Source organism: Chiloscyllium plagiosum, chromosome 12 (assembly GCF_004010195.1).
Source record: "Chiloscyllium plagiosum isolate BGI_BamShark_2017 chromosome 12, ASM401019v2, whole genome shotgun sequence".
Classification (NCBI taxonomy): Eukaryota; Metazoa; Chordata; class Chondrichthyes; order Orectolobiformes; family Hemiscylliidae; genus Chiloscyllium; species Chiloscyllium plagiosum.
The window spans coordinates 13,568,060-13,595,138 of record NC_057721.1 but is presented as its reverse complement, the minus strand read 5'-3'; the positions used below and the strand labels follow the sequence as shown (position 1 = coordinate 13,595,138).

At 41.8% G+C, this 27,079-nt stretch overlaps 1 protein-coding gene across 3 annotated transcripts in view; it reads left to right on the top strand.

Annotated features, from left to right (window-relative positions):
- Positions 1–27,079, top strand: part of LOC122554993 (gamma-taxilin-like) — a 78,213-nt gene that overhangs the window by 40,867 nt on the left and 10,267 nt on the right. For all 3 annotated transcript variants that reach the window (XM_043700503.1, XM_043700505.1, XM_043700506.1), the window contains 6 exons: positions 6,083–6,174; positions 17,034–17,204; positions 19,268–19,462; positions 20,901–21,020; positions 22,446–22,520; positions 22,922–23,014. In XM_043700503.1, coding sequence (XP_043556438.1) covers positions 6,083–6,174; positions 17,034–17,204; positions 19,268–19,462; positions 20,901–21,020; positions 22,446–22,520; positions 22,922–23,014 — 746 coding nt within the window. The remainder of the gene's footprint in view (positions 1–6,082; positions 6,175–17,033; positions 17,205–19,267; positions 19,463–20,900; positions 21,021–22,445; positions 22,521–22,921; positions 23,015–27,079) is intronic.

The window sequence follows — 27,079 nt, the reverse complement described above, 5'->3', positions numbered from 1 at the left end:
CTAATCAGTCCTTGGAGAGGCAAATACATGTACATCCTGTCCCTCAGGATTCCATCCAGTAACTTGTCCACCACCAATGTTAAGCTCAACGGTCTACAGGTCCCTGGATTTTCCTTACCGCCTTTCGTAAATAGTGGCACCACGTTAGCCAACCTCCAGTCTTCTGGCACCTTACCTGTGACTATCGATGATACAAATATCTCAGCAAGGGGCCCAGCAATCACTTCCCTAGCTTCCCACAGAGTTCGAGGGTACACCAGATCAGGTCATAGAGATGTACAGCATGGAAAAAGACCCTTCAGTCCAACTTGTCCATGCCGACCAGATATCCCAACCCAATCTAGTCCCACCTGCCAGCACCCGTCCCATATCCCTCCAAACCCTTCCTATTCATATACCCATCCAAATGCCTCTTAAATATTGCAATTGTACCAGCCTCCACCACATCCTCTGGCAGCTCATTCCATACACGTACCACCCTCTGCATGAAAAAGTTGCCCCTTAGGTCTCTTTTATATCTTTCCCCTATGCCCTCTAGTTCTGGACTCCCCAACCCCAGGCCTGGGGATTGATCCACATTTATGCATTTGAAGACATCCAAGCACTTCCTCTTCTGTAATATGGACATTTTTGAAGATGTCACCATCTCTTTCCCTACATTCTATACCTACCATGTCCTTTTCCACAGTAAACACTGATGCAAAATACTTGTTTAGTAGCTCCCCCATCTTCTGCGGCTCCACACAAAGGCCACCTTGCTGATCTTTGAGGGGCCCTATTCTCTCCCTAGTTATCCTTTTGTCTTTAATGTATTTGTAAAATCCTCTTGGATTCTCCTTAACACTATTTGCCAAATCTTGCTCATGCCCTGTTTTTGCCCTCCTGATTTCCCTTTTAAGTATATTCCTACTGTCTTTATACTGTTCTAAGGATTCACTTGATCTATCCTGTCTATACCTGACATATGCTTCCTCCTTTTTCTTAACCAAACCCTCAATTTCTTTAGTCATCCAGCATTCCCTATACCTACCAGTCTTTCCTTTCACCCTAACAGGAATATACTGTCTCTGGACTCTTGTTATCTCAGTACCGAAGGCTTCCCAATTTCCAGATGTCCCTTTACCTGCGAACATCTGTCCCAATCAGCTTTTGAAAGTTCTTGCCTAAAACTGTCAAAATTAGCCTTTCTCCAATTTAGAACATCAACTTTTAGATCTGTTCTATCCTTTTTCATCACTATTTCAAACCTAATAGAATTATGGTGGCTGGCCCCAAAGTGCTCCCCCACTGACACCTCAGTCACCTGCCCTGCTTTATTTCCCAAGAGTAGGTCAGCTTTTGTACCTTGTCTCGTAGGTACATCCACATACTGAATCAGAAAATTTTCTTGCCCACGTTTAACAAATTCCTGTCCATGTAAACCCTTCACATAGACTGGGACTGCCATAGTATTTGGAAACTTAAATCCCCTACCATAATCACCCTATTATTCTTGCAGGTAACTGAGATATCCTTACAAATCTGTTTCTCAATTTCCCTCTGACTATTAAGGGGTTTTTAATACAATCCCAGTAACGTGATCGTTCCTTTCTTATTTCTCAGTTCCACCCACATAACTTCCCCGGATGTATTTCCGGGTATATCCTCCCTCAGTACAGCAGTAATGCTATCCCTTATCAAAAACGCCACTTCCCCTCCTCTCTTGCCTCCCTTTCTGTCCTTTCTGTAGCATTTGTATCTTGGAACATTACGCTGCCAGTCCTGTCCATTCCTGAGCCACATTTGTGTTATTACTATGATATCTCAGTCCCATGTTCCTAACCATGGCCTGAGTTCATCTGCTTTCCCTGTTAGGCCTCTTGCATTGAATTAAACACAGTTTAATTTATCATTCCTACCTTGTTCTCTGCTTTGACCTCGGCTGTTTGACTCATTTCTTTTCTCAACTGTACCAGGCTCAGATTGATCTCTTTCCTCACTCTTCCCTTGGCCCCACCCTTCCCATCTTAATAGTTTAAATCCTTCTGAGCAGCTCTAGCAAATCTCCCTGCCAGCACATTAGTCCCCTTCCAATTCAGGTGCAATCCATCCTTCTTGTACAGGTCACTTCTACCCCAGAAGAGATTCTAATGGTCCAAAAATGTGAATCCTTCTCCCAAACACCAGTTCCTCAGCCATGCATTCATCTGCTCTATTCCTACCCTCACTAGCTTGTAGCACCGCAAATAATCCAGGTATTACTACTTTCGAGGATCTCCTTTTTAATTTCCTGCTTAATTTCTATATTCTCTCTTCAGAATCTCATCCTTTTCCCTTCCTATGTCATTCATTCCAATGTGTACAATTTTCCCTGCTGTGCCCTCTCCCCCTTGAGAACATTCTACACCCTCTCTGAGATATCCTTGATCCTGGCACCAGGGAGGCAACACACCATTCTGATTTTTCACTGCTGGCCACAGAAACGTCTGTCTGTGCCGTGGACTAGAGAATGCCCTAACACAATCGATCTCTTGGAACCCGACATACCCCTCACTCCATTAGAGCCAGTCTCAATACCAGAAACTTGGCTGTTCGTGCTACGTTCCCCTAAGAATCCAGCACCCCCTACGTTTACCAAACAGCATACTTGTTTGAAATGGGGGTAGCCACAGAAGATTCCTGTACTTCCTGCCTACCTCTCTTTCCTTTCCTGGACTTAACCCATCTATCTGCAACTTTTTTCTCTTCCTCTAACTGTCTCCAACTGATCCATTCGATCTGATAGGATTCACAACCAATGGCATTTATTGCAGATATAATCCTCAGTAACACGTAAACTGTCCCTAAACTCCCACCTCTGACAAGAAGAGCATATCACTCTACTAAGTGCCATTTTTGCCTCTTCCAGTCTACAGACCCAGAAAATAGCACTGTCTTATTCCTCTACTAAACATTGCTTCAGGTTAACTTAATACTTATGGCTTATTTTTAAGTTTAATCAAGAGACATATCTCAAATAAAACATATAATCAACAAAGAACCCACTCTACTTACTACTGCAGAATTACTGTGAGGCTACACTTAAAACAATTCACTTATCCGTTTCTGTGCTGTGACCTCTCCCAAATAGGTTCCTCCAAATCAGTTGTGAATTTCACTGTTTGTTAGTTTTCCCAGATGCATTCCGATGTCCAGCGCTACATGAATTCAAACAGCAAAGGCAGTAACTGCGCAGGTTCACTGCTGTGTCAGTTAGCAGTGTGAGTTTTTTTTCTCTCTCTCCCTTTCTCTCTCTCTCTCCTGCACTGACCTCACCTTGTGCTTCCTTTGTCTGTCCAGCGATACATGAATTCAAACAGCAAAGGCAGTAACTGCGCAGGTTCACTGCTGTGTCAGTTAGCAGTGTGAGTTTTTTTTTCTCTCTCTCCCTTTCTCTCTCTCTCTCTCCTGCACTGACCTCACCTTGTGCTTCCTTTGTCTGTTCCTCTCCCTTTTAAAAGTGATGATGTTTTGACTTTTTTTTCTCTCCAAAGTTCCAAAACAATGCAACAGCATATAAAACAGTAACTGCTGCTCTTGGAATATGAGGAAATCACCTGCAACACCTAAAATACCTCAAAAAAGGAGAACCCTGTTAGAGGCAGAAATTTTTCCCGTCCTCCATCTTGGATTACCTAGAATCATCTCTTGAATTCCTGATTTAGCTTCACCAATAACTGTGTTGTTTTCAGCTCCCAAGGCGCTAAACATCCAGCTTTTAATTCCTCTTCTCTTTCCAGTTCTTTTTATAAAACCAGTCTTGTGGACCTAGTTTTGATCATTGGCCCTCCACATGCAAAATACAGCAAGGTCTGGTCAACATCCAGGCTTGGGCTGATGTATTGGGCCAATGTTGCTTTCTATTCAAGCTCCAATCAATGGCCGTCTCCAACAAGAGAGAATATACCCATCTCCTCTGGACATTCAATGGTATTACCATTGCTGCCTCCCGACTATCAAAATCCTAGGAGTTACCATTTACCAGATCACAACTAGACCAACAGTATAAAAGTTGTGGCTGCAAGAGCAGATCAGAGGCTGGTAATCCTTCAATGATTCCTCAAAGCCTGTCCATGTTTTACAAGGCATAAATTAGCAGTGCAATGGGCTAATCTTCACTTGACTGGATGAGTGCAGCTCCGACATCAGTCAAGCAAATCGATACCACCCAGAACAAAGGGCCCACTTCTTCATCATCCCATCCACAAACATTTAGTCACTTTACCGCGAACACACATTGGTCGCAATATGTAGTATAAGATGCACTGTAACAGCTCACCAAGGCTCCATGGATAGGACCTTCCCAACACACAGCCTGTTACTCGGATGAATGAGTGTTAAAATGACAGGCCAGAAGCCCCAAAATACAGTGGTCAGTTTTAACTTGTGATACTGAAGTGTTTTTTTTAAAGGAGGGCTGAACTGCCAAACGTGGCTGCAGGTCTAAAATAAGTGGCTTGAGAGAGAAATCAATGAAATGCAACACTGTGTCAAAGAAATTTCAAACAGACTGGAATGTGATCTCTTGCGTCCACAAAAATAAAAGAGGCTGATGAGCCCCTGGTCAACAGTAAGCCATCCTCTGTGGATTATATCCCAAACTGCCAATGGCATTTTGTGTTTTTCCCTTTTGAAGACTACAGTCAAACATCTATCCCCTAGTTGCCTCTTGCATATCAGTTAAAAAATAATCAAGACAAACAAGGTTTAATCAGCCTACAGAATCAGAGTCTTGAGATTAGCCAACTAACTGCTAACAGCCTGACCCTAACCATAACCCTATTACTACCGGTAACCATTATTGGAACAGCTGCACATTTAACGTATCTGCTTTTTAAATTTTTTTTAAGAAGTTTTATCTTTTGGATTCGCTTGTTGCTTGTACACACCGTTACTAATTCTCATGTCTAGTAGTTAATAAAGTCACCCTTTGTTAGTTTGAGAAAATCTGGTACAATTTGCTTGTTTTAAAACATAAATCATTTGAATCTGGGACAAAGGTATCCAGAAGAGAAGAAATCCTTTCTAAATTCACCTTCTTCGACACCCTTCTTCCCACCCACCCCCAAAAAACACCCCCCCACCCTGGTTGACTGTAACAAGGGGAGCCTGTTCATCCTTAGTGACTAGGAGACCTAGCAGTTTGGAGATTGCTGTCTGAAGCTGTAATGAATTGGGGAACCTCGCCCTGATCTGCTCTGAGCACAAGGGAAGCAGAATCATGGGATTGTCAAAACCTGCAAGTTCCCTTCCAATTTACACACTATCCTGACTATATCACCAAAACAATACGCAAAATTGAACTTGCATGGCTTGGTGTCAAACTTTTGTGATAATATTCCCGTGAAGTGCCATATAAGATGTTATATTATATTAAAGGAGCTCTATGCCGTGTAAGGTACTGTTGTTAAATTAAATGAAAACATGTCAGAATTATCGGTCTTGCACTTCACAGTTAAATAGGCTTGAGTAAAATCTCTTGCTCTTTTGGTTGCTAGGAGCAATAGTTTGTACAAAACGAAGCAGGAGGAAGGAACAGCCACTGCAGCCACATCCATAACACCATGTAAAATGATTGGTTTGAAAAACTATTTTTCAACTATCTTGACCACAGTGCTGATGAAATAATGTGCAGTGTGGAGTTTTTAAAGGTCAGACTGTACCAGTGAACCGGATTGAAGTCTTTGGTAATTAGTGTACTCGGTGGATTTTCTGATCACGTCTCTTCAACTCGCTGGTGTGATCGACTTCAGTCACTGCAGGGGGATCTGTATTTATTGATTCATACTCAGACCCATAGCCATTTTTATTTTCAGTACTTTACTGGATATGGGCATTTAATGTTTACTTTCCATTTCAGAAGTGATTTTAATGTCCGGTTTGGAAGCAGAGGGGCTTTATGTGTGTTTTTTTTGTTGCATTCTGGTCTATTTATTGAATGGTTTAAGTTGCTCATTGAAATTCAGTGTTGGTGTAAAACATCCAGGGACTAATTTATTAACTAAGGTGTTAAATCTCATATCTGAAATGAAAAATTGCTATTGACTCTCATGTTGCATTGCAGGGAAAGAAGTGATGTTGCTCATGCAAGCTTTGAACACGCTCAGCACCCCAGAGGAGAAACTGGCAGCTTTGTGCAAGAAATATGCAGACTTGGTATGTTGTATCACTGTGTTACTTGTGCTGTAACACTACATATTGTCAACTGGGAAGCGAAGGGAATGAAGGAAGGGAAAATAGGGCTCGCTACAGTTTTTGACATAATTCTTCTGTTTAAATTGTTACCCTTCATTGAGCTGCTTATGAGTACATGACTAGGCATATACTCCCCTGAGTTTAAAAGAGCTGAATTCACTGCAATATACAGCAACCTTAAAGGATGTGAGGGATAGATGCAGGTAGGGTATTTCCCCTGGTGGTGGTGGTTCTTGTGTCAGAGCCTCTTTAAGGACTGAGGTGATGGAAAACCTGTTCTTCACTCCAGGTTATTGTGAACCTTTGGAATTCTCTACCCTCAGATATCGGTGGATGTTCAGTCATTGAGTACAATTGTAAAATCAGCATGGTATGGTTACAGCAAGGAAGAGGCCATCATTTCAAAGCTTTGTACAAGAGTAGCTCAGCTAATCCCATTGCATCATCTTGTCAAGACAGAGGTTAATATATGTGGAGTCATAGAGTGATACAGCATGGAAACAGACCCTTCGTTTCAACCAGTCAAAGCTGTTAGGTACTGAAGAAACTAGGTGATATAGGGAATAGTCCAGGAAGTGAAGTTGCGTTAGAAGATCAGCCATTATTGTATTGAGTGGCAGAGCAGGCTCAGAAGGCTGAATGGCCTGCATTTGGTCCTATTCATTATGATGTTCTGTTATAATCAAGGCCCAAAAGCAAGGGTTGATGTCATATTCTGTTTTTTTTCCAAAACATTCTATATCTCTCACCATCGGAGAGGATTGGAGGTAGGTATGGGATAGGCCCATCAAAGATTGGAAAGTGTTTTTAACCTGGTGTGCTGATCATCCTTTATTTGTTTCTGGAAAATGAAACTGTTTTGAGGCCCTTGCTATGGGAAAGCTGGTTTGCTTTTGCTTTGCAAAAAACTCGCAGTTTGGCAGCACCTATGGCAAGACAGCAGAGTTAGCGTTTTGGGTCCAGTGACCCTTCCTCAGAACTCCCCTTCAGAACTCAGTTTGAAGAAGTCACTGGATGCGAAACATTAACTCTCATTTCCCTCCACAGATGCTGCCAGATCTGCTGAGCTTTTCCAGCAACTTCTGGTTTTGTTTTCTGATTTCCAGTGTTCATAGTTTTTGGGATTTTGTTTTTGCTTTTCCTTTTGCTGGTGAACAAGGTCTTGTTGTGCTCCTGTACCTCATCCAAGTAACAGAGCTTATGTGAGGCTTAGCTGTAATTTGAGCTTTTTAGGGCCATGTACCAGCCTGGTTTTGTTCTGGCTTGCTATCCGCATGACAGCACTTAAACCATCACAGCGGACCTGGACATTTTTCATTGTTCTGTTCATCCTCTATTACAGGCCATTGAGATCATTTTTAGCACCTTTCAATCACTCTGGCTCATCGCTGTCTGGAGGGTGAACTTACTCTTCCCAAGCATTTCATGCAGCCCAGTAAACTCCAGTGTTTTTTGTGATTTAAGGCACTGAATCTCCGAATGCTATTCGACCTTAAGAACAACACAGTTAAAACTGTCCTGTCCTCCATCAGTGGATGCTTTTCACTGGGTTCTTTACAGCATGTTAGTGGTCTCGAAAGGGGACAGTGGTGAATTTTCCCTTGTGTAATTTACACCGTCACCACAATCGAGATCAGTTATTCCTGAGGGTTTGACCTGGGGCCATCTTGGTATCTGTAGCACTACCACACCCTTCAGCTTTTGAGGGAAGTATAGATGAAATTTATGTGCTTGTTTTAAGACTATAAGAAATAGGAACAGGAGTAGGCCATTCTGCCCCTTGAGCCTGCTCTGCTGTTCATTAGAATGATGACTGATCCAACATTCCTCATTTCTTGCCTTTTCTCTATTATCCTTTGATTTTAATTTCATGTGAAACACCTTAGCTCAAGTATGCCACTTAGAGTGGTACTGAGTGCAGCCTCGCTTTTTATAAGGGAAGGTCTCTCTCTTTACTTTTTTTTTGTATTTGATGCTTGATTGTCAATTCAGAATCACTTAGCATTCCTAAACCCTCTTGCTGGCTGGAGTGCATTTACAGTTTAGTTAAACCTTAATAAAAGCCAGGATTATCCAGCAAATCACTGAGCAGTGTTCCAAGTTACTGAAACAGACAGTGTTCTTTGTGCTCTGAAGGCTAATTGTAACAGCGGGGGAGGCAGTGGTGTGGTGGAAATGACACTGAACTCCATCTGCTATGTTTGGAATTTGAATTCAATAAGAATCTATAATGAAAAATTGTTCTAATGGGGTGACCATGTAACCACCATTGATTGTTGTACAAACTCATTATTAATGTCCTTTAGGAAAGGAAATCTGCCATCCTTACCCAGTTTGCCCTACACATGACTCCAGACCCAGAGCAATGTTGTTAACTTTTAACTGCCCTCTGGGCAAATTAAGGATGGGCAATAAATCTTAGCCGAGCCAGTGACACCTCATTCCATGTGTAATTAAAAACAAAATCAAGGTTTGTGCTTTGCTGGTGTGTTTGGCCCTAAGAATTACCTCCAACAAAAGAATGGGTACCCAATGAACACAGTCCACTGATTTCTCAGCAACAAATCCAAACAAGCAGACAAAACGCATCCAGAAACTCTAACCACACTCCCTTACATCAAATACATCTAGGAAATGACTGTCAGACTACTCAGCCCCCTTGGCATCATGGTAGCCCACAAACCCACCAACACACTAAAGCAGCAGCTAATGAACTTGAAAGACCCTACAAAGGCAACAAGCAAAACTAATGTCATTTACAAAATACTATGCAAGGACTGTAACAAACATGACATTGGACAAACAGGCAGAAAACTAGCCACCAGGATACATGAACATCAACTAGCCACAAAATGACATGACTCCCTCTCACCCGTATCCTTACATAGTGATGAGGAAGGACACCAGTAAACTGGGACAACACATCCATCTTAGGACAAGCCAAACAGAGACACGCACGAGAATTCGTAGAGGCATGGCATTCCAACCAGAACTCTATCAACAAATATATTGACTTGGACCCCATTTACCACCCCCTAAGAAAAAGACCAGGAAATGACATCATCATAGGAAATGACATCACCAACCCAAGGAAACCCAAACATATAAATAGAAAGCAGGAAACACGAGCAGGGCTTTGTCCGGAGACTCACTGAAGATGTTACCTAATATGACAAAACGTCTGAAAATAAACCTTCCAGCTCAGTGAGCAAACCTACACCCACATCTTGCTTTGTATGGGGCTATCTTGGAAAAGGTGATGAGCTCAATATTAACTCACTGGTGTAGGAGCAAATACAGCCACTGAATTGCTATGCTCGCAGGAAATGCAGAGCTTAGAATTTGGTGCAAAATCTGGCCAATAACAATTTTCCTCCGTTTTGCTATTCCCGTGAAATTGAGAACTTTACTAAATCTATAAAGTAGAAACATAATGTCAAAAATGAGGTTTGATCTTATTTCTGTGTTTCATATAGTTCAAATATTACTTTCTGTTGGAAGTCTCTGCCCAATTTTGATTTCTTAAATCATCCATCATTCTGGGGAACCAAAGTCAACAAGGCAGCAGACTATGAGTTCCAGTGTTTGTCCTCTCGGCTTGCAGAATTTTTAATTGGCAACATAACCTACCATTCATAAGGCAGATCAGGGTTCACCACCCACAAATGCTGGCTCTTTGCCCTATTTTCCAGCACTACCCACCAACTGGTGGATAAATAAGCAGACTGTCTTGATCTGGTGAGGAGTGGTCAGGGTTCCCTCTTCTTAACCCTCTGTCAACTGTGACAAATATTTTTATTCTGTTTTAGCACATAGTTATCATACTTAATTAATCTTGGTTAACCTGATTAAAAATGAAACAGAGCCAATTCTGAAATGAAAGAGATTGGAGCTTCTTTACCAATAACTGAATAAAATAATAAACCACAGTTAAAGATCTTAAGATTGCCTTTCGTTGTGTGAATGAAAAGACCAGTGGCAAACTGTGTAGCTGCTGTCTTGTCTCTGCAGTGATGGTTGAATTGCAGATGTCCTGGAGTTCTTGGTGAATCATTGTTGGTATTCTAAGTTGCTTTTCATCAGTTGATTTTCTGTGCTTGAGGAAGATTGTGGGAGAGTGAGAGGAGCTTCCAGAATCCTTGCTGTTATCATTCCATGCTGCTAACCCCCTCTGCATTGTTGTTCAACAAAAGCTACTAAAGCATGATTTGTTTGTATATTCCAAGTCTATTGTCTCTTTTTCAAACTGAACACTTCTAAGATAACATTTCATCTCCAGTATGTGAAGATATGATGTAAATGTGAGCAAAATAAGAGGCAAATTGCTGACAGCTCACTGAGTTTCAGGGCCTGTTGATTAAGATGGGAATTCCATTGCAGCTGTTGTTTGTGTATTCAGTGTATGTTACTTGGGCTTGTGAGGTGATTATGGGAGGCATTTTAGTTCATGAGAGTCCTTTTAAAAACAGTTTTAGTCCATGAAAATCTCAGATATTGAAATCCATGAAAGTCTCAGATATTGAAATCTAATGGTGAAAGTTGAGTATTGATAATCCATTTTCAATAGTTGTAGCAAGACAAGTAGTCAAAAGGAAACTTCTTTCAAGACTCCCTATCAGGTCTGCACCACCTGCTTGCCTGTAAAATCAATTGTAACAGCATAATGTTCGGTTTGGAGTCACAGGAAAGCTGACTGTATTATCCTTATGAATTGAATGTTAAATGTTTTTGCATCTCTGCAGATGAATTTATGTTTGGGTTGATTGATCAATGTGAGCAATGGGCCAAGATAATCCAAGATTCAGTACCTATTGTGTTAGCAGCGAGATTGGTTTCAATATGGGTGTGTTAGTTTCTAATTGACCTCCAGCAACTCGTGCTAGAAGTAAAAGTATGTAGACATTTGGTGAGGACAGAAATGACTGATTACAATGCCCAAGCTCTCCATCAAGACATTATTATTTGCTGCTATGGCAAGGAACTAAACATTGGTCGCGACACGAGTCAGTGGCCTTCAGGAGAGGTGCACTGGGAATGTTGATAAGTTAACAAAGTGTTTCTGGTTTGTTTTTTTTTGATATTTTTGGATCATCTTCATCAGATTTTCTTTTTTGGTGATGTGTAAGGGGTGCTGAAGGTGAAGGATTATACAACAAAGACCAGTACAGCACAGTACAGGCCTTTTGGCCATCGATATTGTGCTGGCCTTCTATCCTATTCAAAGATCAAACTAGCCTACGTACTCTTCATTGTATTATCTTCTGTGTGCCTATCCCAAGAGTCACTTAAATGTATCTGACTGTACTACTACTGCTGGCAGTGCATTCCACGCACCCAATACTCTCTGTGTAAGGAACCTACCTCTGACATCTCCCCTAAACTTTCCACCCGTGACCTTAAAATTATACCCCTCATAATAGATATTTCCTTCACGGGAAAACATCTCTGGCTATCCACTCTGTCTATGCCTCTCAACATCTTGTACGCCTCTATCAAGTCACCTCTCATCCTTTTTCGCTCCAGGGATAAAAGCCCGAGCTCCCTCAACCTTACTTCGTAAGATATGTCCTCCAGTCCGGGACCATCCTGGTAAATCTCCTCTGAATTGTCTCTAAAGCTTCCACATCTTTCCTATAATGAGGCGACCAGAACTGAACACTGTATTCCAAGTGTGATCTAACCAGGGCTCTATAGAGCTGCAGCATTACCCTCGTGGCTCTTAAACTCAATCCCCCTGCTAACGAAAGCCAACATGTCATATGCCTTCTTAACAACCCTATCAACTTGGCTGGCAACTTTGAAGGCTCCATGGACATGCACGTCAAGATCCCTCTGTTCCTGCACACTGCCAACAATCCTACCTTTAACCCTGTATTCTGCATTCATATTTGACCTTCTAAAGTGAATCACTTTACACTTTTCCAGGTTGAACTCCATCAGCCCAGTTCTGCATCCTGTCAATGTCCTGTTGCAACCTACAACAGCCCTCCACACTATCCACAACTCCACCAATCTTTATGTCATCGGCAAACTTGCTAACCCACCTTTCCACTTCCTAATCAAGTCATTTATAAAAATCACAAAGAGCAGAGGTCCCAAAACCGATCCCTGCAGAACACCACTGGTCTCCGAGCTTTGGGCTGAATACTTTCCATCTACCACCACCCTCTGTCTTCTATGGACCAGCCAATTCTTTATTCAGATAGCTAGATTTCCCTGTACCCCATACCTCCTTCTGAATGAGCCTACCACGGGGATTCTTTATCAAATGCCTTGCTGAAATCCACATACACCACATCCACTGCTCTTCCTTCATCAGCGTGTTTTGTCATATTCTCAAAGAATTCAGTAAGGCTTGTGAGGCATGGCCTGCCCCCCTCAAAGCCATGCTGACTATCTCTAATCAAACTATGGTTCATGTGCCCAGCAATTCCTTTGCCCGCATCCACTCCTGTTGAGTCTTCGCTCCGCCTATTCATGAGGTAAGTATTTAACAGGGAACCTTACCTGACTATCTCTAATCATCGATCCTGTCTGTCAGAATCTTCTCCCATACTTTGCCCACCACTGACATAAGACTGCCTGGTCTGTAATTCCCAGGATTCTCTCTATTCCCTTTCTTGAACAAGGGAATAACATTTGCCACCCTCCAATCATCTGACACTACTCCAGTGGACAGTGAGGATGCAAAGATCATCGCCAAAGGCGCAGCAATCTCTTCCCTCATGTCCTGTAGTAACCTGGGTATATCCCGTCTGGCTCAGGGGATTTAACTGTCTGATGTTTTTCAAAATTTTCAGCACATCCTCCTTCCTAACATTAACCTGTTCTAGCATATCAGACTGTTTCATGCTGTCCTCTTGATAGTGAATACTGAAGCAAAGTACTCATTAAGGATTCCCTACTTCCTCTGATTCCAGGCACAAGTTCCCTCCACTATACCTGATCGGCCCTACCCTCACTCTAGCATTCCTCTTGTTCCTCACATAAGTGTAGAATGCCTTAGGGTTTTCCTTAATCCTACCTGCCAAAGCTTTTTCATGCCCCCTTCTAGCCCTCCTAAATCCATTTTTCAATTCCTTCCTGGCTACCTTGTAACCTCTAGAGCCCTTTCTGATCCTTGCCTCCTCAACCTTGAGTAAGCGTCCTTCTTCCTCTTGACGAGATGTTCTACATCCCTTGTCACCCAAGATTCTTTCAAACTACCTTCTCTTCCTTGCCTCAGAGGGACAAACCTGTCCAGCACTGTCAGCAAGTTCTTCCTAAATAACCTCCACATTTCTGTTGTGCATTTCCCTGAGAACATCTGTTTCCAATTTAAGTGCCCCAGTTACTGCCTAATAGCATTGTAATTCCCCTGCCCCAATCAAATACTTTCCCATACCATCTGCTGCTATCCCTCTCCATGAGTATAGTAAAGGTCAGGGAGTTGTGATCACTGTCACCGAAATGCTATCCCACCGAGAGATCTGACACCTGGCCTGGTTCGTTGACCAGTACCAATTCCAATATGGTCTCCCCTCTAGTCGCCCCTTCTACATATTGCATCAGGAACCCTTCCTGGACACACCTGACAAAAACTGCTCCATTCAAACTATTTGAACCAAGGAGGTTCCAATCAATATGAGAGAAGTTAGTCACCTATAACAATGACCCCGTTACTTCTGCGCCTTCTCAAAATCTGCCTCCCAATCTGCCCCTCCGTGTCTGAGTTGCTATTTGGCGTAGGGTGGGGGGGGGCTGTAAAAAAAACTCTCCCAATGAAGTGACTGCTCCTTTCCTGTTTCTGACTTCCACCCATACTGACTGTAGACAAACTCCCCTTGGATGACCTCCCTTTGTGCAGCTATGATCCTATCCCTGCTTAGCAATGCCACTCCTCCACCTCTTTTACCTCCACGCTCTATTTCTTTTGAAACATCTAAATTCTGGAACATCCAATAACTTTTCCTGCCCCTGTGATATCCAAGTCTCCGTAATGGCACAACATGCCCCATGCCTTCTATGCCACAGACCCAGGCTCAATGGCAGAAGCCTGGCCCCTGTGGCTTTCTCTTGGTAAGTCTCTCACACACACACACACCCCTTCCCGCACAGTACCAAAAACAGTAGACTTATTATTGAAGGGAATAGCCACAGATGGCCCCTACAGTGTCTATTCCCTTTCCCTCTTCTGATGGTCACCCAACCACCTTTATCCTGTAACTTATGTGTGACAACATCCCTATGACTCTTCTCTATCACCCCCTCAGCCTCCTGAGTGATCCAAAGTTCATCCAGCTCCAGTCTCTAACATGGTCTGTGAGGAACTGGAGTTGGGTGCACCTCTCGCAGGCGAAGTCAGCGGGGACATCAATAATGACCCTTATCTCCCACATGTAACTGTCGTAGCTTCCATCCCCTCTGTTCTAAATTGACAGGAGAGGTTGAATATATAAAAAAAAGCTTAATCTACCAATCCTCACCACATGGTCTTTTGTTTTCTGGTTAGAGGAGGAGGAGTGGGAGACACTACACGTGTAGTTGTCTTGAGTTTAACCACAGCCTGAATATATCAGTTCATGTGCCCAGCAATTCCTTTGCCCGCATCCACTCCTGTTGAGTCTTCGCTCCGCCTATTCACGAGGTAAGTATTTAACAGGGAACCTTACCTTACCATCCTGTTAAATATTCTCCAAGATGGCAGCTTTTATTGCCAATAATAAAGTAAACGTGAACAAACTAGTCTTGTCCGGTTGAATTTTCAAGCTGGAACAGGATGCCTGATTATATTATGATATAAATATCCCTACCTCCCCTAATAAAAACTGAAAGAACTGCAGATGCTGTAAATCAGAAAGAAAAATAGAAATTGCTGAAAAAGCTCAACAGGTCTGGCTGCATCTGTGGAGTGAAATCAAAGTTAATGATCTGAGGAAGGGTTACTTGACCCGAAACGTTAACTCTAATTTCTCTCCACAGATGCTGCCAGACTTGTTGAGCGTTTTCAGCAATCTCTGTTTTTGTCCCTACCTACATTCTCACTTGGGTCATGGTGTTTTTTCTCCTTTGTTTATGGGGTATAGGTACTGCTGGATGGCCAAAATTTACTGCCCATCCCTCTTGCTGCTGGAACCAAGTGGCTTGGTCAGGCACTGTTGTGGGTCTAGACTCTCAGGCCAGACCAGATAAGGTTAGCACCTTGCCTTTCCTAAAGGACATTTTTGAACCAGACTTGCTCTCAACAATCGACGTTAAGCGAGCTTTTAATTCCCGATTTTCATGGCTTAGATGTCATCATCTGGGTCGGTGGATTGGCCATGCAAAATTGCCCATTGTGTCTAGGGATGTGCAGGATAGGTGGATTAGCCTTAAGAAATGCAGGTTTGCAGGGATAGGGTTAGGGATGGGTGAGTTTGGGAGGGATGCTCTTTGGAAGGGTAGTGTGGACCCGATGGACCGAATGGCTTGCGTCCACACTGTAGGGATTCCATGGTCTACAATGGAGTGTGGGGGGGTGGTGGGGGGGGGGTGGAGTTTGAACACATCTTTCAAACATCAGCCTGAGTCTATTAGGCACTATTAGGAGGAGAAAGTGAGGACTGCAGATGTTGGAGATCAGAGCTGAAAATGTGTTGCTGGAAAAGCGCAGCAGGTCAGGCAGCATCCAAGGAGCTGAGCCTGAAGAAGGGCTCATGCCCGAAACGTCGATTCTGCTGCTCCTTGGGTGCTGCCTGACCTGCTGCGCTTTTCCAGCAACACATTTTCAGCTCTGTGCACTATTAGTCCTGTGACAATAGCACTACACCAGTGCCTCCCCATGTGACTGAAGGAAAATTATTGAAAAACTAATACTTTGTTCTTAAATTTCTTCTTTCAAAATGCACGATGGATTTCATTTTTCCAGTTGTGTATTCAATATCCAGACATTACTAGGTTTTAAAATTTAGTGTGTTCTAACCTGTTCTTTGATTTATTTTATGTTACCTGTTATTTATTTATGCCTTTTAGTTATCAACCATTAGCTCATTTTAATTACTTTTCCTCCATAGAAAGTTTCAGAATTTCTCTTGGCCTTCTCTGTTCTCGTAAAAGACTTTAGTGTCTTTGGTTTCTCTTGTAGCTAAAACCCCTTATCTCTGGTATTTGCAAAAGTTGAACATTGCTTCTTTGTTTTTGTACTCTTCACCCTGATTACATAGCTCAGGATCCTATTCACAGATTTGTCACTTTGTTTTCCCTACTTAAAAAGATTGAAATATTGCTAAGTCTCTCTGATATTGCTTTTATCAATTTGTTTTCATATTGTTTAGATTTCTTATCAGTGTATTGACTGATGGTGAAATGCAGTGTGCTTCGGGTCGAGTGATTGTTCAGTCTAAGAAGCAGCGATCAAGATTTTGGGAGATTATTTTAGCTTTTTTTATTTGGTGGATTATCTGTTTGATAATTTACATTCAAGTTGGTTTACTTTGTAGCAGAGTCACTTTTGTCATTGCATACTTAAGATAGAAAAATGCCACTTATATACATGCATTTCTTCATTATATCAAATAGATTTAATGATGTTAATTCATTTCAAATTGCCCTTCACACTGACAGGACTATAATTAAGTATTTCACTGTGGTTTGGTATCGTGCAATTTGCTTTTACATACAATGTAGTTTGAATGATAAATTCTAACAGTGTCACTGGCTGTTACCTCATGTTTAAAGTGGGTATATGCAATATCAAAGTTTCATGCATCTGCTTTAAGTAGGTGAGCACATTGGCAGCAGGACTGAAAAAAAAAAGTTGTCACATTCTTTTGGTGTGTTAATCTGCTCTTTTTCATTCCTAGTTGGAAGAGAACAGAAGTGTCCAGAAGCAAATAAAACTACTTCAGAAGAAACAGGCACAGATAGTGAAGGAGAAAGTTCACCTGCAGAGTGAGCACAGCAAAGCCATTCTCGCTCGCAGTAAGCTGGAGAGTCTTTGCCGTGAACTTCAGCGTCATAATAAAACATTAAAGGTGAGTGTGTTCTGCTTTTGACACAGTGAAGGTTAAAAGTGCTATACAATCTAGTTATTTAGCTTCAGTTTATTTACAGCATTTTATTATGGGAGTAGCTTTATTATATTTTATAAGTTGTGCCTAAGCTACAGGGATGGACATTATGAATATCTGTCATGTCTTGACAAACCAAATTCAATTCTTTGGTGTGGTCATGAGCATGATAGTCTATTATCTCAGGATGTCGCCTACATGCACGTGTAAATGACATTTGAAAAAGTTCTGCACAGGGATAAACAAAAGTTTCAGTTGCCGCCAAGTCAAGAAGTGTACAGAGTATCCTTATATTTGTTAATGGAATGTGGACATCATTGCCTTGACCAGCACTTATTACCCATTCCCAATTGGAGGAGATGGTGATAAAGCCTTATTAAAGAACTGCAGCCTTTGGTGTGTAGGAGCATTCACAGTACTGTTAGGAAGGGAGTTCCCAGCATTTTGACCCATCAACCACGTAGGAACGGTAATATTGTTCCAAGTCTTTGTGATTCAGAGAGAAACTTGCAGTTGGTGGCATCACTTGTGAGAGACTCAGACACGTGATCAAAGGGTGGTGGTTAGATTCTCTGTATTGGAGATAGTCATTGCTTGGCACTGATGTGGCGCAAATGTTATTTGCAGTGATCAACCCAAGTCTAGATATTGTCCAAGTCTTGCTACATATGGAAACAGACTGTTCAGTAGCTGAGGAGCTGTGAATGATGCTGAACATTGTACAGTTATCAATGAACAGATGGGAGCTGGATACTACAGAGGTATTGCTTATGTGAGTGATCACAATTATGGCAAATAGAGTAAGGCACATGGCAATAGTTAACTATAGGCCATAGACCAGCTTTTCAAATAGTTCATAACTGTGCTGCATCTTAACTCTGTTTAACTGCCTTGTATATAATCTCTGAATATAATGGTAAAACTCCAGATTAAGAAATTTCTTGTAGGGGGAATAATCATACTGGCAAGATGAGCAATTGCTAATTTAGAGTGCAAACTGACCAGGTTTGTTAAAAGCAAAGACATTCTACGAGTTGAAGCATGGCATGATACACAAGGTCTTTGTGTGTCAATCTGTCTTTCCGTGGGTCCCAGAACATGTGCTAGCTTCTCCTTGAGGTTCTTTGAACCTGTCCTCTTGATTCAGGGCGTTCTTCACCATTTTAGCTCAGCTGACCTACCTTTATCTTATGACTAAATTTCTTTAGCAGCTTTAACATTTCAACTTTAGTTTCCGGGTCTATGAAAACTGTGAGTGCAATGTAACTGTATTTGCCAGTGCTTTCTGACAAAGATGGGTCACTTTTACTTTTATTGCCTGGCTTACCATCCTATGATATTCAATGAGATGATATTGTTGATATTCAATGAGGTGATATTTATTTTAATGACATTAAGTTTAATGGATCTAATGTTAATTACTGCCAAACAACCTTCCGGGCACTCAATGTTGATCGAGTCTCACTGTATTAAGTTTTAGGTATTGTAGATTTTAGCAGCGCAGGTTTTAAAGTATTATTATTTTTTCTTTAACTCTTGATTTCTTGAGCCAATCTTCCATTCCCTTGTTTTATTTTCCTCTTTGGAGCTGTCATAACTTTGAATGCACCTGCTGTAATTTACACTTGCATCTCAGACTTTGCACCGATGATTTCACAGACCTTCGGTCTGACTGGTTAAAGAGATACTAATGTTCACTCCTGGGTGCCAAATGTCCTAATTTCCCCCTCTGCAATGTTTACAGCTCGTGTTTTCACCAACTTGCACAAAAGTTGTAAAATCTTAAACGTGGATGGGCAAGTCTAAATAATGGCTGGTGCTGTCACAGCAAAACTTGGGTTTTGATGGTTCCTAACTCTTCCCAGTAAAACCGATAGTTGCTCTTTGGGGTCGTCAGTGCAGTGATTATACTTACAAAGCCAATTTCCCTGATCTAGTTTTTACTTCTGCAAACTGTTTTCTTTACATTTGACAGGATTTCAGTTGGCGTAATGAACTGACTACAAATGCTTTTTTAAATTACGCAGGAGGAAAACATGCAGCGAGCACGGGAGGAGGAAGAACGTCGCAAGGAAGTGACGGCACATTTTCAAATGACCCTCAATGAAATTCAGGCCCAGATGGACCAGCACAACCTGCACAACACAAAGCTGCGACAGGAAAACATCGAACTAGCTGAGCAACTGAAGAAACTAATAGAACAGTATGAACTACGAGAAGAGGTGATTTAGGGTTGTTCTGGATTATTATGTTTTGCTTGTGATGGAGGTTGCAGATTGTAAAGTATCAGAAGTTTTCCAGTGTAACACTTTAGCTTTCCACGCTTTCTAATGAACAATACTTATTGTTGTCAGAGTTAAGTTTTAGATTTGTATATTACTTTCTAATGGCAAACTTTCCTCACCAGTATTTTAGTGATAATAGCTGTATGTAAAGCTGATAACTCAGTTGATTCCAGTTATGCAGGGATTGTCTTATGAGGAGAGGTTGAGTAGATTGGGCGTGTACTCATTGGACTATAGAAGAATGAAAGGTGACCTTATTGAAACATACAAGATTCTGAGGGGATACAACGGGGGAATTGTAATAAGGTTGTTTCGCTTGTGGGAGAGGGGGTATGGCCAGAGAGCATAATTTCAGAATTAGGGATTGCCCATTTAAGACAGAGATGAGGAGGAATTTTTTGGCTTGGGGCAGTGAATCTGTGGAATTCTGTACCACAGAGGGCTGTTGAGGCTGGGTCATTGAGTATATTCAAGGCCAAGAAAGTCATTTTTAATCAGTAACAGAATCAAGGGTTGTGGGGAAAAGGCAAGACAGTGGAGTTGAGCATTTTCAGATAAGCCATTATCTCATTAAACCGCAGAGTTGACTTGAGGGCTGAATGGCCTACTGCTGCTACCTCTAATGGCCTTACAGTTGCTCATAACATTCACATAGCATATGGAGGCAGCTATTTGCAGTATTCCTGGAAGCTTCAGTTTTAGTTGTGGTTTTTGTTCTTTCATTGATAATTGTGTAATCTTAGCTGTTGGTGAATTGGCCAGATCATATAATATTGTGAGAAACACAAGTTAAACAGTTTAGTGGTTGCTATCTCACTGTGGTTAAACTTTGGCTATTATGTAACAGATAATCAAAGTTTAATTTTAAAACTATGTATGCCTATTCTAATGAAGTGGTTATTAGCAGAAGTAGTGTGGTGTGCAGTTGTCACCACTAATCAACATGTTGCATTGTGCAAAATGAAATTATTAAGATTTCTTCAATATGTGTTGTACCTGACTTCCTTTTATCCAAAGAGACCTGGATATGAAAGGAAGTTATTTGTTTTGTAAAGATATTTTTGATAGCTAGAGCAACAGCTGTAGAGTATACTGCAGCTTCTAGTGTCATGTCCACTCTGGGTAATAGACAGAAAATCCATTTTTAATTGGGTTATTTGGTTTGATCCTTAGCACTTCATAGCTTCCGCTCCTGTCAGCTTCTAATAAATAGAAATATTGTTTTCCCAATGATTAGGGAGTTTTATTTTAAAATGGACTACTGCTGGGGATTAATTTATTTATCAATGTTGATACTTTTTAACTGTCATTGTTGGCACTGTGAAGGCTGGGTAGTTTACTTTGTCTTGTTCCTGCCCTCCTTACCCCTCTATAGCATATTGACAAAGTTTTCAAGCATAAGGAACTACAACAGCAATTGGTAGATGCCAAGCTCCAGCGAACTACAGAGATTATGAAAGAGGTGGATGAGGAGCATCATAGAGAGAGGGAGTTTGTAAGTAAAGGCTGTTATTCCTTATACTTTCACTGTTTGCACTAAAGCTGCATGTTATCCATTTCTGACGTACATTGCAACTCTTGGAAATCTGCTAAGTGTAGTTGATTCTCTTAATGTCTGGACATATTTGAATTGCCTCAGCTTTAAACTGCTTTCATAGAAGCTATAAAGAATTTTCACATCTTTTGTTACAACCAGCTCCATCCTGCATGTTTCAGTTGTGCATTGATTATTGTTTTTTTATCTTTTGGGGTATTGATTAGCTTTTCAATTTATCTGTAACTTTGCGAACATTTTCTCCCCTTTCTTTAACTTTGAGTGGCTCACATCCCGGACTTGAGTCCATCCAATGTGTTAATATATTCACAATTTAACACGTTCTCATAATTTAATTAAACAAATCTAAAAATACGTTTTAAAACATAAAATACATTTGTGATTGATAATGCCCTTCCATATATAGTGTATTTGCAAATAGTCTTAAAATGAAAAAACATACTATTGGTGCATTGTGTACCAATTTACAATTAACCAAGGGATTTATCTGAGGGCTAATCTTGCATTACGTAGCGACGGGTAACATAGTGCCATAGGCACTTGCCTGCGAATCCTTTGTTTGCCTCCTTTCAGGAAAGAATGCATTGCAGAAGCTAAAAGAGATGAGCCAGAATGTTTAAATGGACAGATTAGTTTTATCTCTGATCAAAATGTGCAAAACTACTGCAAATCATTATGAACATTGCACGTCATGTTTACTTGCTTTAGAGAATAGAACATAACTGAGGTTTTCAGTTAATGGGTTAGACCGATGATCCAGAAATATTTTCCTCCTCAATTCTCCAATTAAGTTTTTTTACGTTTAATGACTTCATTTTGAACCACATTGAAACTCTGCTTTCAGTACGGTCAGCTTCACCTGCCTAAGTTTTCACTGCCAATCGTACCAACATGGTTTTGAATTACTTTTATTTTCTGGAGACCTCCGGTACACATATCTGGGTTCCAGGCTCTCAAAAGACTCAGTCGGCTGAATACTGAGAGAAAACACAATTTGGGTACTGCCCCTGCTCCCAGCCTCTATCAATGTAGCCAATAGGCTATATGGTTCCTAAAGAAGTAGGTGAGATTTGTTCTCCCTCTTATAAAGAAACATTAACAGAACTGAAAGGAATTCAAATCTAATGTTGATCTTGCTTGTTGTGCATCTTCTTTGCAGCCTTAATTTTGCATTCCTTGCACTGTTCAATCACCCCAGGATCTTTGGTGTAATCTAGCTGTTCTTCATGCAAAACAAAACTTTTCACTGTACCTAGGTACATGTGATAATAGTAAATCAAATCAAAACATTCTGCCATCCTAAATATGAAGGTGATGTGTAACATTTTAAGAAATTACCTGTTTGTTTTTATTCTATTTTGCTAGCTGCTAAAAGAAGCGACTGAATTGAGGCACAAGTGTGAACTGATGAAGCAGCAAGAGGCACAACTGAAACAACAGGTATATTCCAGCAAACTGTTGGACCTTCCACCACCTGGCACTCAGTTTTTAGATACCAGCTACTGCATTCTTACCTCAGAATATGTAGGATAGTCATTGCCATTGAAAGATCTGTCTTGCTGTCTGAAACTTTCAGAAAGAAGGAGGTTGAAATCAAAGAATAATATATCCACTATGGGAGCAAACAAACTAAGTGAAGTGATTTTTAAAAAAAACACCATGAGGAGAGACAACACAGGAAGATTTGAGACTTTAGAGTTGGAAGGAAAAAAATGGACCACACTACATGATACCTTTTGAAGTGACAGCAACTAATCAAATAACCTTGATGTTTAATTTTGAATTGCTGCAATCATATTGTTAATTAAGTTGTTATATGTCCAGTGCTTCTTGTTTTGTAGCTTTCTCTGTATATGGATAAGTTTGAAGAATTCCAGAGCACATTGGCAAAGAGCAATGAAGTTTTTACAACGTTCAGGCAGGAAATGGAAAAGGTAAAGGCAGACTGACCAATTTTTTTCCCATCTTATTTCAACTTCGTATTGGTTGAACCATCAACCTCTTAGGCAATTTTCTGATTTTGCTTTATTTTGATGCTTTATCTTTATTGCATTTTGTACTCTGGGAGTTTGGAAATCAATTATTTCTCATTTGATGAATAAATTATTATTCTAAAGTCGAACAGAACCAGCAACTTGAAATAGGTGCAAGTTGATAGCAGCATGAATTTGAATTTTCTATGTCAATCTGCAGTCTCCGTGCTATTCACTTGCAGGCTTATGAAGTGAAACCTCTTAGATTCTAACTATTAGGGAAATCAAAGAGGCTGAAATGTTGCAAGTTACTCTTTATTTTAAGCTATTGTAAAAGTTTGAAGCCTTCCATCAAGGGGGGGCTATAAGTGGAGGCTTGTATTCATCTACCAAACACGCTGCGCCTACAGAATTAGACAATAGGTGCAGGAGTAGGCCATTCTGCCCTTCGAGCCTGCCCACCATTCAATATGATCATGGCTGATCAACCTTAATCAGTATCCTATTCCTGTCTTATCTCCATAGCCCTTGATTCCACTATCCTTGAGAGCTCTATCCAACTCTTTCTTAAATGAATCCAGAGACTGGGCCTCCACTGCCCTCTGGGGCAGAGCATTCCATACACCCACCACTCTCTGGGTGAAGAAGTTTCTCCTCATCTCTGTTCTAAATGGTCTACCCTGTATTTTTAAGCTGTGCCCTCTAGCTCGGCACTCACCCATCAGCGGAAACATGTTTCCTGCCTCCAGAGTGTCCAATTCTTTAATAATCTTATATGTCTCAATCAGATCTCAGTCTTCTAAACTCAAGGGTATACAAGGGTGTACAAAGTGAAGCGAATGGCACCGAAACAAGTTGCACAAGCTGACATTTATTGCACAGTCCCCAGTTGCCCTGGAAAGGTAATATTGGGCCATTCAGTATCTTGCTGAGCCATGTGAGAGGGCAGCCATCCTCATTAGTGTGGGACTGGAGTCACTGAGGTCAGTGAGCACTGATGAAAGGTCACAGGCCTGAAATGTTAACTCTCCTCCTTTAGAGCATAGAACAATACAGCGCACAACAGGCCCTTTAACCCTAGATGTTGCGCCGACCTGTGAACTAATCTAAGTCCACCCCCCTACACTATCCCATCATCATCCATGTGCTTATCAAGGATTGCTTAAATGCCCCTACTGTGGATGAGTTAACTATTTTTGCAGGAAGGGCCCACCCTTACCACTCTCTTGAGTAAAGAACCTGCCACGGACGTCTGTCTTAAATCTATCACCCCTCAATTTGTAGCTGTGCCCACTCATACAAGCCGACATCATCATCCTAGGAAAATGACGTTCACTGTCTACCTATCTAATCCTCTGATCATCTTGTATGTCTCTAACAAATCCCCTCTTAGCTGCCTTCTCTCCAATGAGAACAAGTCTCTCAGCCTATCCTCATAAGACCTTTCCTTCAGAGCAGGCAACATCCTGGTAAATCTCCTCTGTATCTTTTCCAATGCTTCCACATCCTTCCTAATGAGGCAACTAGAACTGTACACAATATTCCAAGTGTGGCTGCACTGGCATTTTGTATAGTTGCAGCATGACATCACTGCTCCGGAACTCAATCCCTCTACCAATACACTGTATGCCTTCTTAACAGCACTATCAAACCTGGGTGGCAACTTTCATGGATCTGTGTACATGGACTCCAAGATCCCTCTGCACATCCACATTACCAAGAATCTTTCCATTGACCCAAGTATTCTGCCTTCCTGTTATTCTTCCCAAAGTGAATCACCTCACATTTATCTGCATTGAACTCCATTTGCCATCTCTCTGCCCAATTCTGCAGTTTATCCCGGGCAGCATGATGGCTCAGTGGTAGTACTGCCGCCTCACAGCACGAGGGTCCCAGGTTCGATTCCAGCCTCAGGCAACTGTCTGTGTGGAGTTATACATTTTCCCTGTGTTTGCGTGGGTTTCCTCCAGTGCTCCGGTTTCCCCCCACAATCCAAAGATGTGCAGGTCAGGTGAATTGCCCATAGTATTAGGCCCATTAGTCAGAGGGAAATGTGTCTGGGTGGGTTACTCTTCAGAGGGTCAGTGTGGACTGGTTGGGCCAAAGGGCCTGTTTCCACACTCTATGGAATTCCCCTGCAACCTTCTTCCACACTGTCCACTACTCCACGGACTTTAGTGTCATCTGCAAACTTACTAACCCATCCACCTATGCCTGCATCCAAGTCATTTCTAAAAATGACACACAGCAGTGGTCCCAAAACAGATCCATGTAGCACACCACTAGCAACCGGATTCCAGGCTGAATATTTTCCATCAATCACCATTCGCTGTCTTTCAGAAAGCCAGTTTCTAATCCAAGCTGCTAAGTCACCCTCAATCCCATGCCTCTGCATTTTCTCCAACAGCCTACCATGTGGAACCTTATCAAAGGCTTTACTGAAGTCCATGTACACCACGTCAACTGCCCAACCCTCATCCACATGCTTGGTCACCTTCTCAAAAAACTCAACTTAATGAGACATGGCCTGCCCTTGACAAAACCATGTTGACTACCTCCAATCAAATTATTGCTTGCTAGATGATTATAAATCCTATGTCTTATAATCCTTTCCAAAACTTTTCCTACAGCAGACGTAAGGTTCACTGGTCTATAATTACCTGGGTCATCTCTACTGCCCTTCTTGAACAAGGGCACAACATTTGCAACCCTCCAGTCCTCTGGTACTAAACCTGCAGACAAGAATGACTCAAAGATGAAAGCCAAAGGCTCCAACATCTCTGTAGCTTCCCAGAGAATCCTCAGATAAATCCCATCCAGCCCAGGGGACTTTTCTACTTTCACTCCTTATAGAATCGATAACATATCTTCCTTATTAACCTCAATCCTTTCTCGTCTAATATCCCATACCTCATTCTTCTCCTCTACAATATTCTCAGTTTCCTGAGTGAAAACAAATGAGAAATATCCATTTAGCACCTTTCCAATCTCCAGAGGGTCCACACACAACTTCTCATTTCAATTTTGAGTGGCCCTATTCCTACCCTAGTCATCCTTTTATTCCTCCCATACTCTATAGAAAGCTTGAGAGTGCTCCTTTATTCTATCTGCTAAAGACTGCTCATGTCCCCTCCTTGCTCTTCTTAACTCTTTCTTTAAATCCTTCCTAGCTAATCTGTAACTCTCCAACGCCTCATCTTCACCATGGATATCCAATCCCTCTAACCTCCATCCGCCATGACCAGGGCCTCCAAGCCCTCCGTTTTTTCCTCTCCAGACGTCCCCAACAGTACCCTTCCACCGACACTCTCATTCGTTTGGCCGAACTGGTCCTCACCCTTAACAATTTCTCCTTTGAATCCTCCCACTTCCTCTAGACCAAAGGGGTAGCCATGGGCACACATATGGGCCCAGCTATGCCTGTCTCTTTGTTGGGCCACGTAGAACAGTTGATCTTCCGTAATTACACCCGCACCACTCCCCACCTCTTCCTCCGCTACACTGATGACTGCATTGGCGCCACCTCGTGCTCCCACGAGGAGGTTGAGCAATTCATCAACTTCACCAACACATTCCACCCTGACCGTAAATTTACCTGGACCATCTCTGACACCTCCCTCCCCTTCCTGGAACTCTCCATCTCCATTAATGACGACCAACTTGACATCGACATTTTTTACAAACCCACCGACTACCACAGCTATTTCGATTACACCTCTTCCCACCCTAACTCTTGCAAAAATGCCATCCCGTATTCCCAATTCCGCCGCCTCGGTCGTATCTGCTCCCGGGAGGACCAGTTCCACCATAGAACACACCAGATGGCCTCCTTCTTTAGAGACCGCAATTTCCCTTCCCACGTGGTTAAAGATGCCCTCCAACGCATCTCATCCACATCCCGCAATTCCGCCCTCAGACTCAACCCCTCCAACCGCAACAAGGACAGAACGCCCCTGGTGCCCACCTTCCACCCTACCAACCTTCGCATAAACCAAATCATCCACCGACATTTCCGCCACCTCCAAA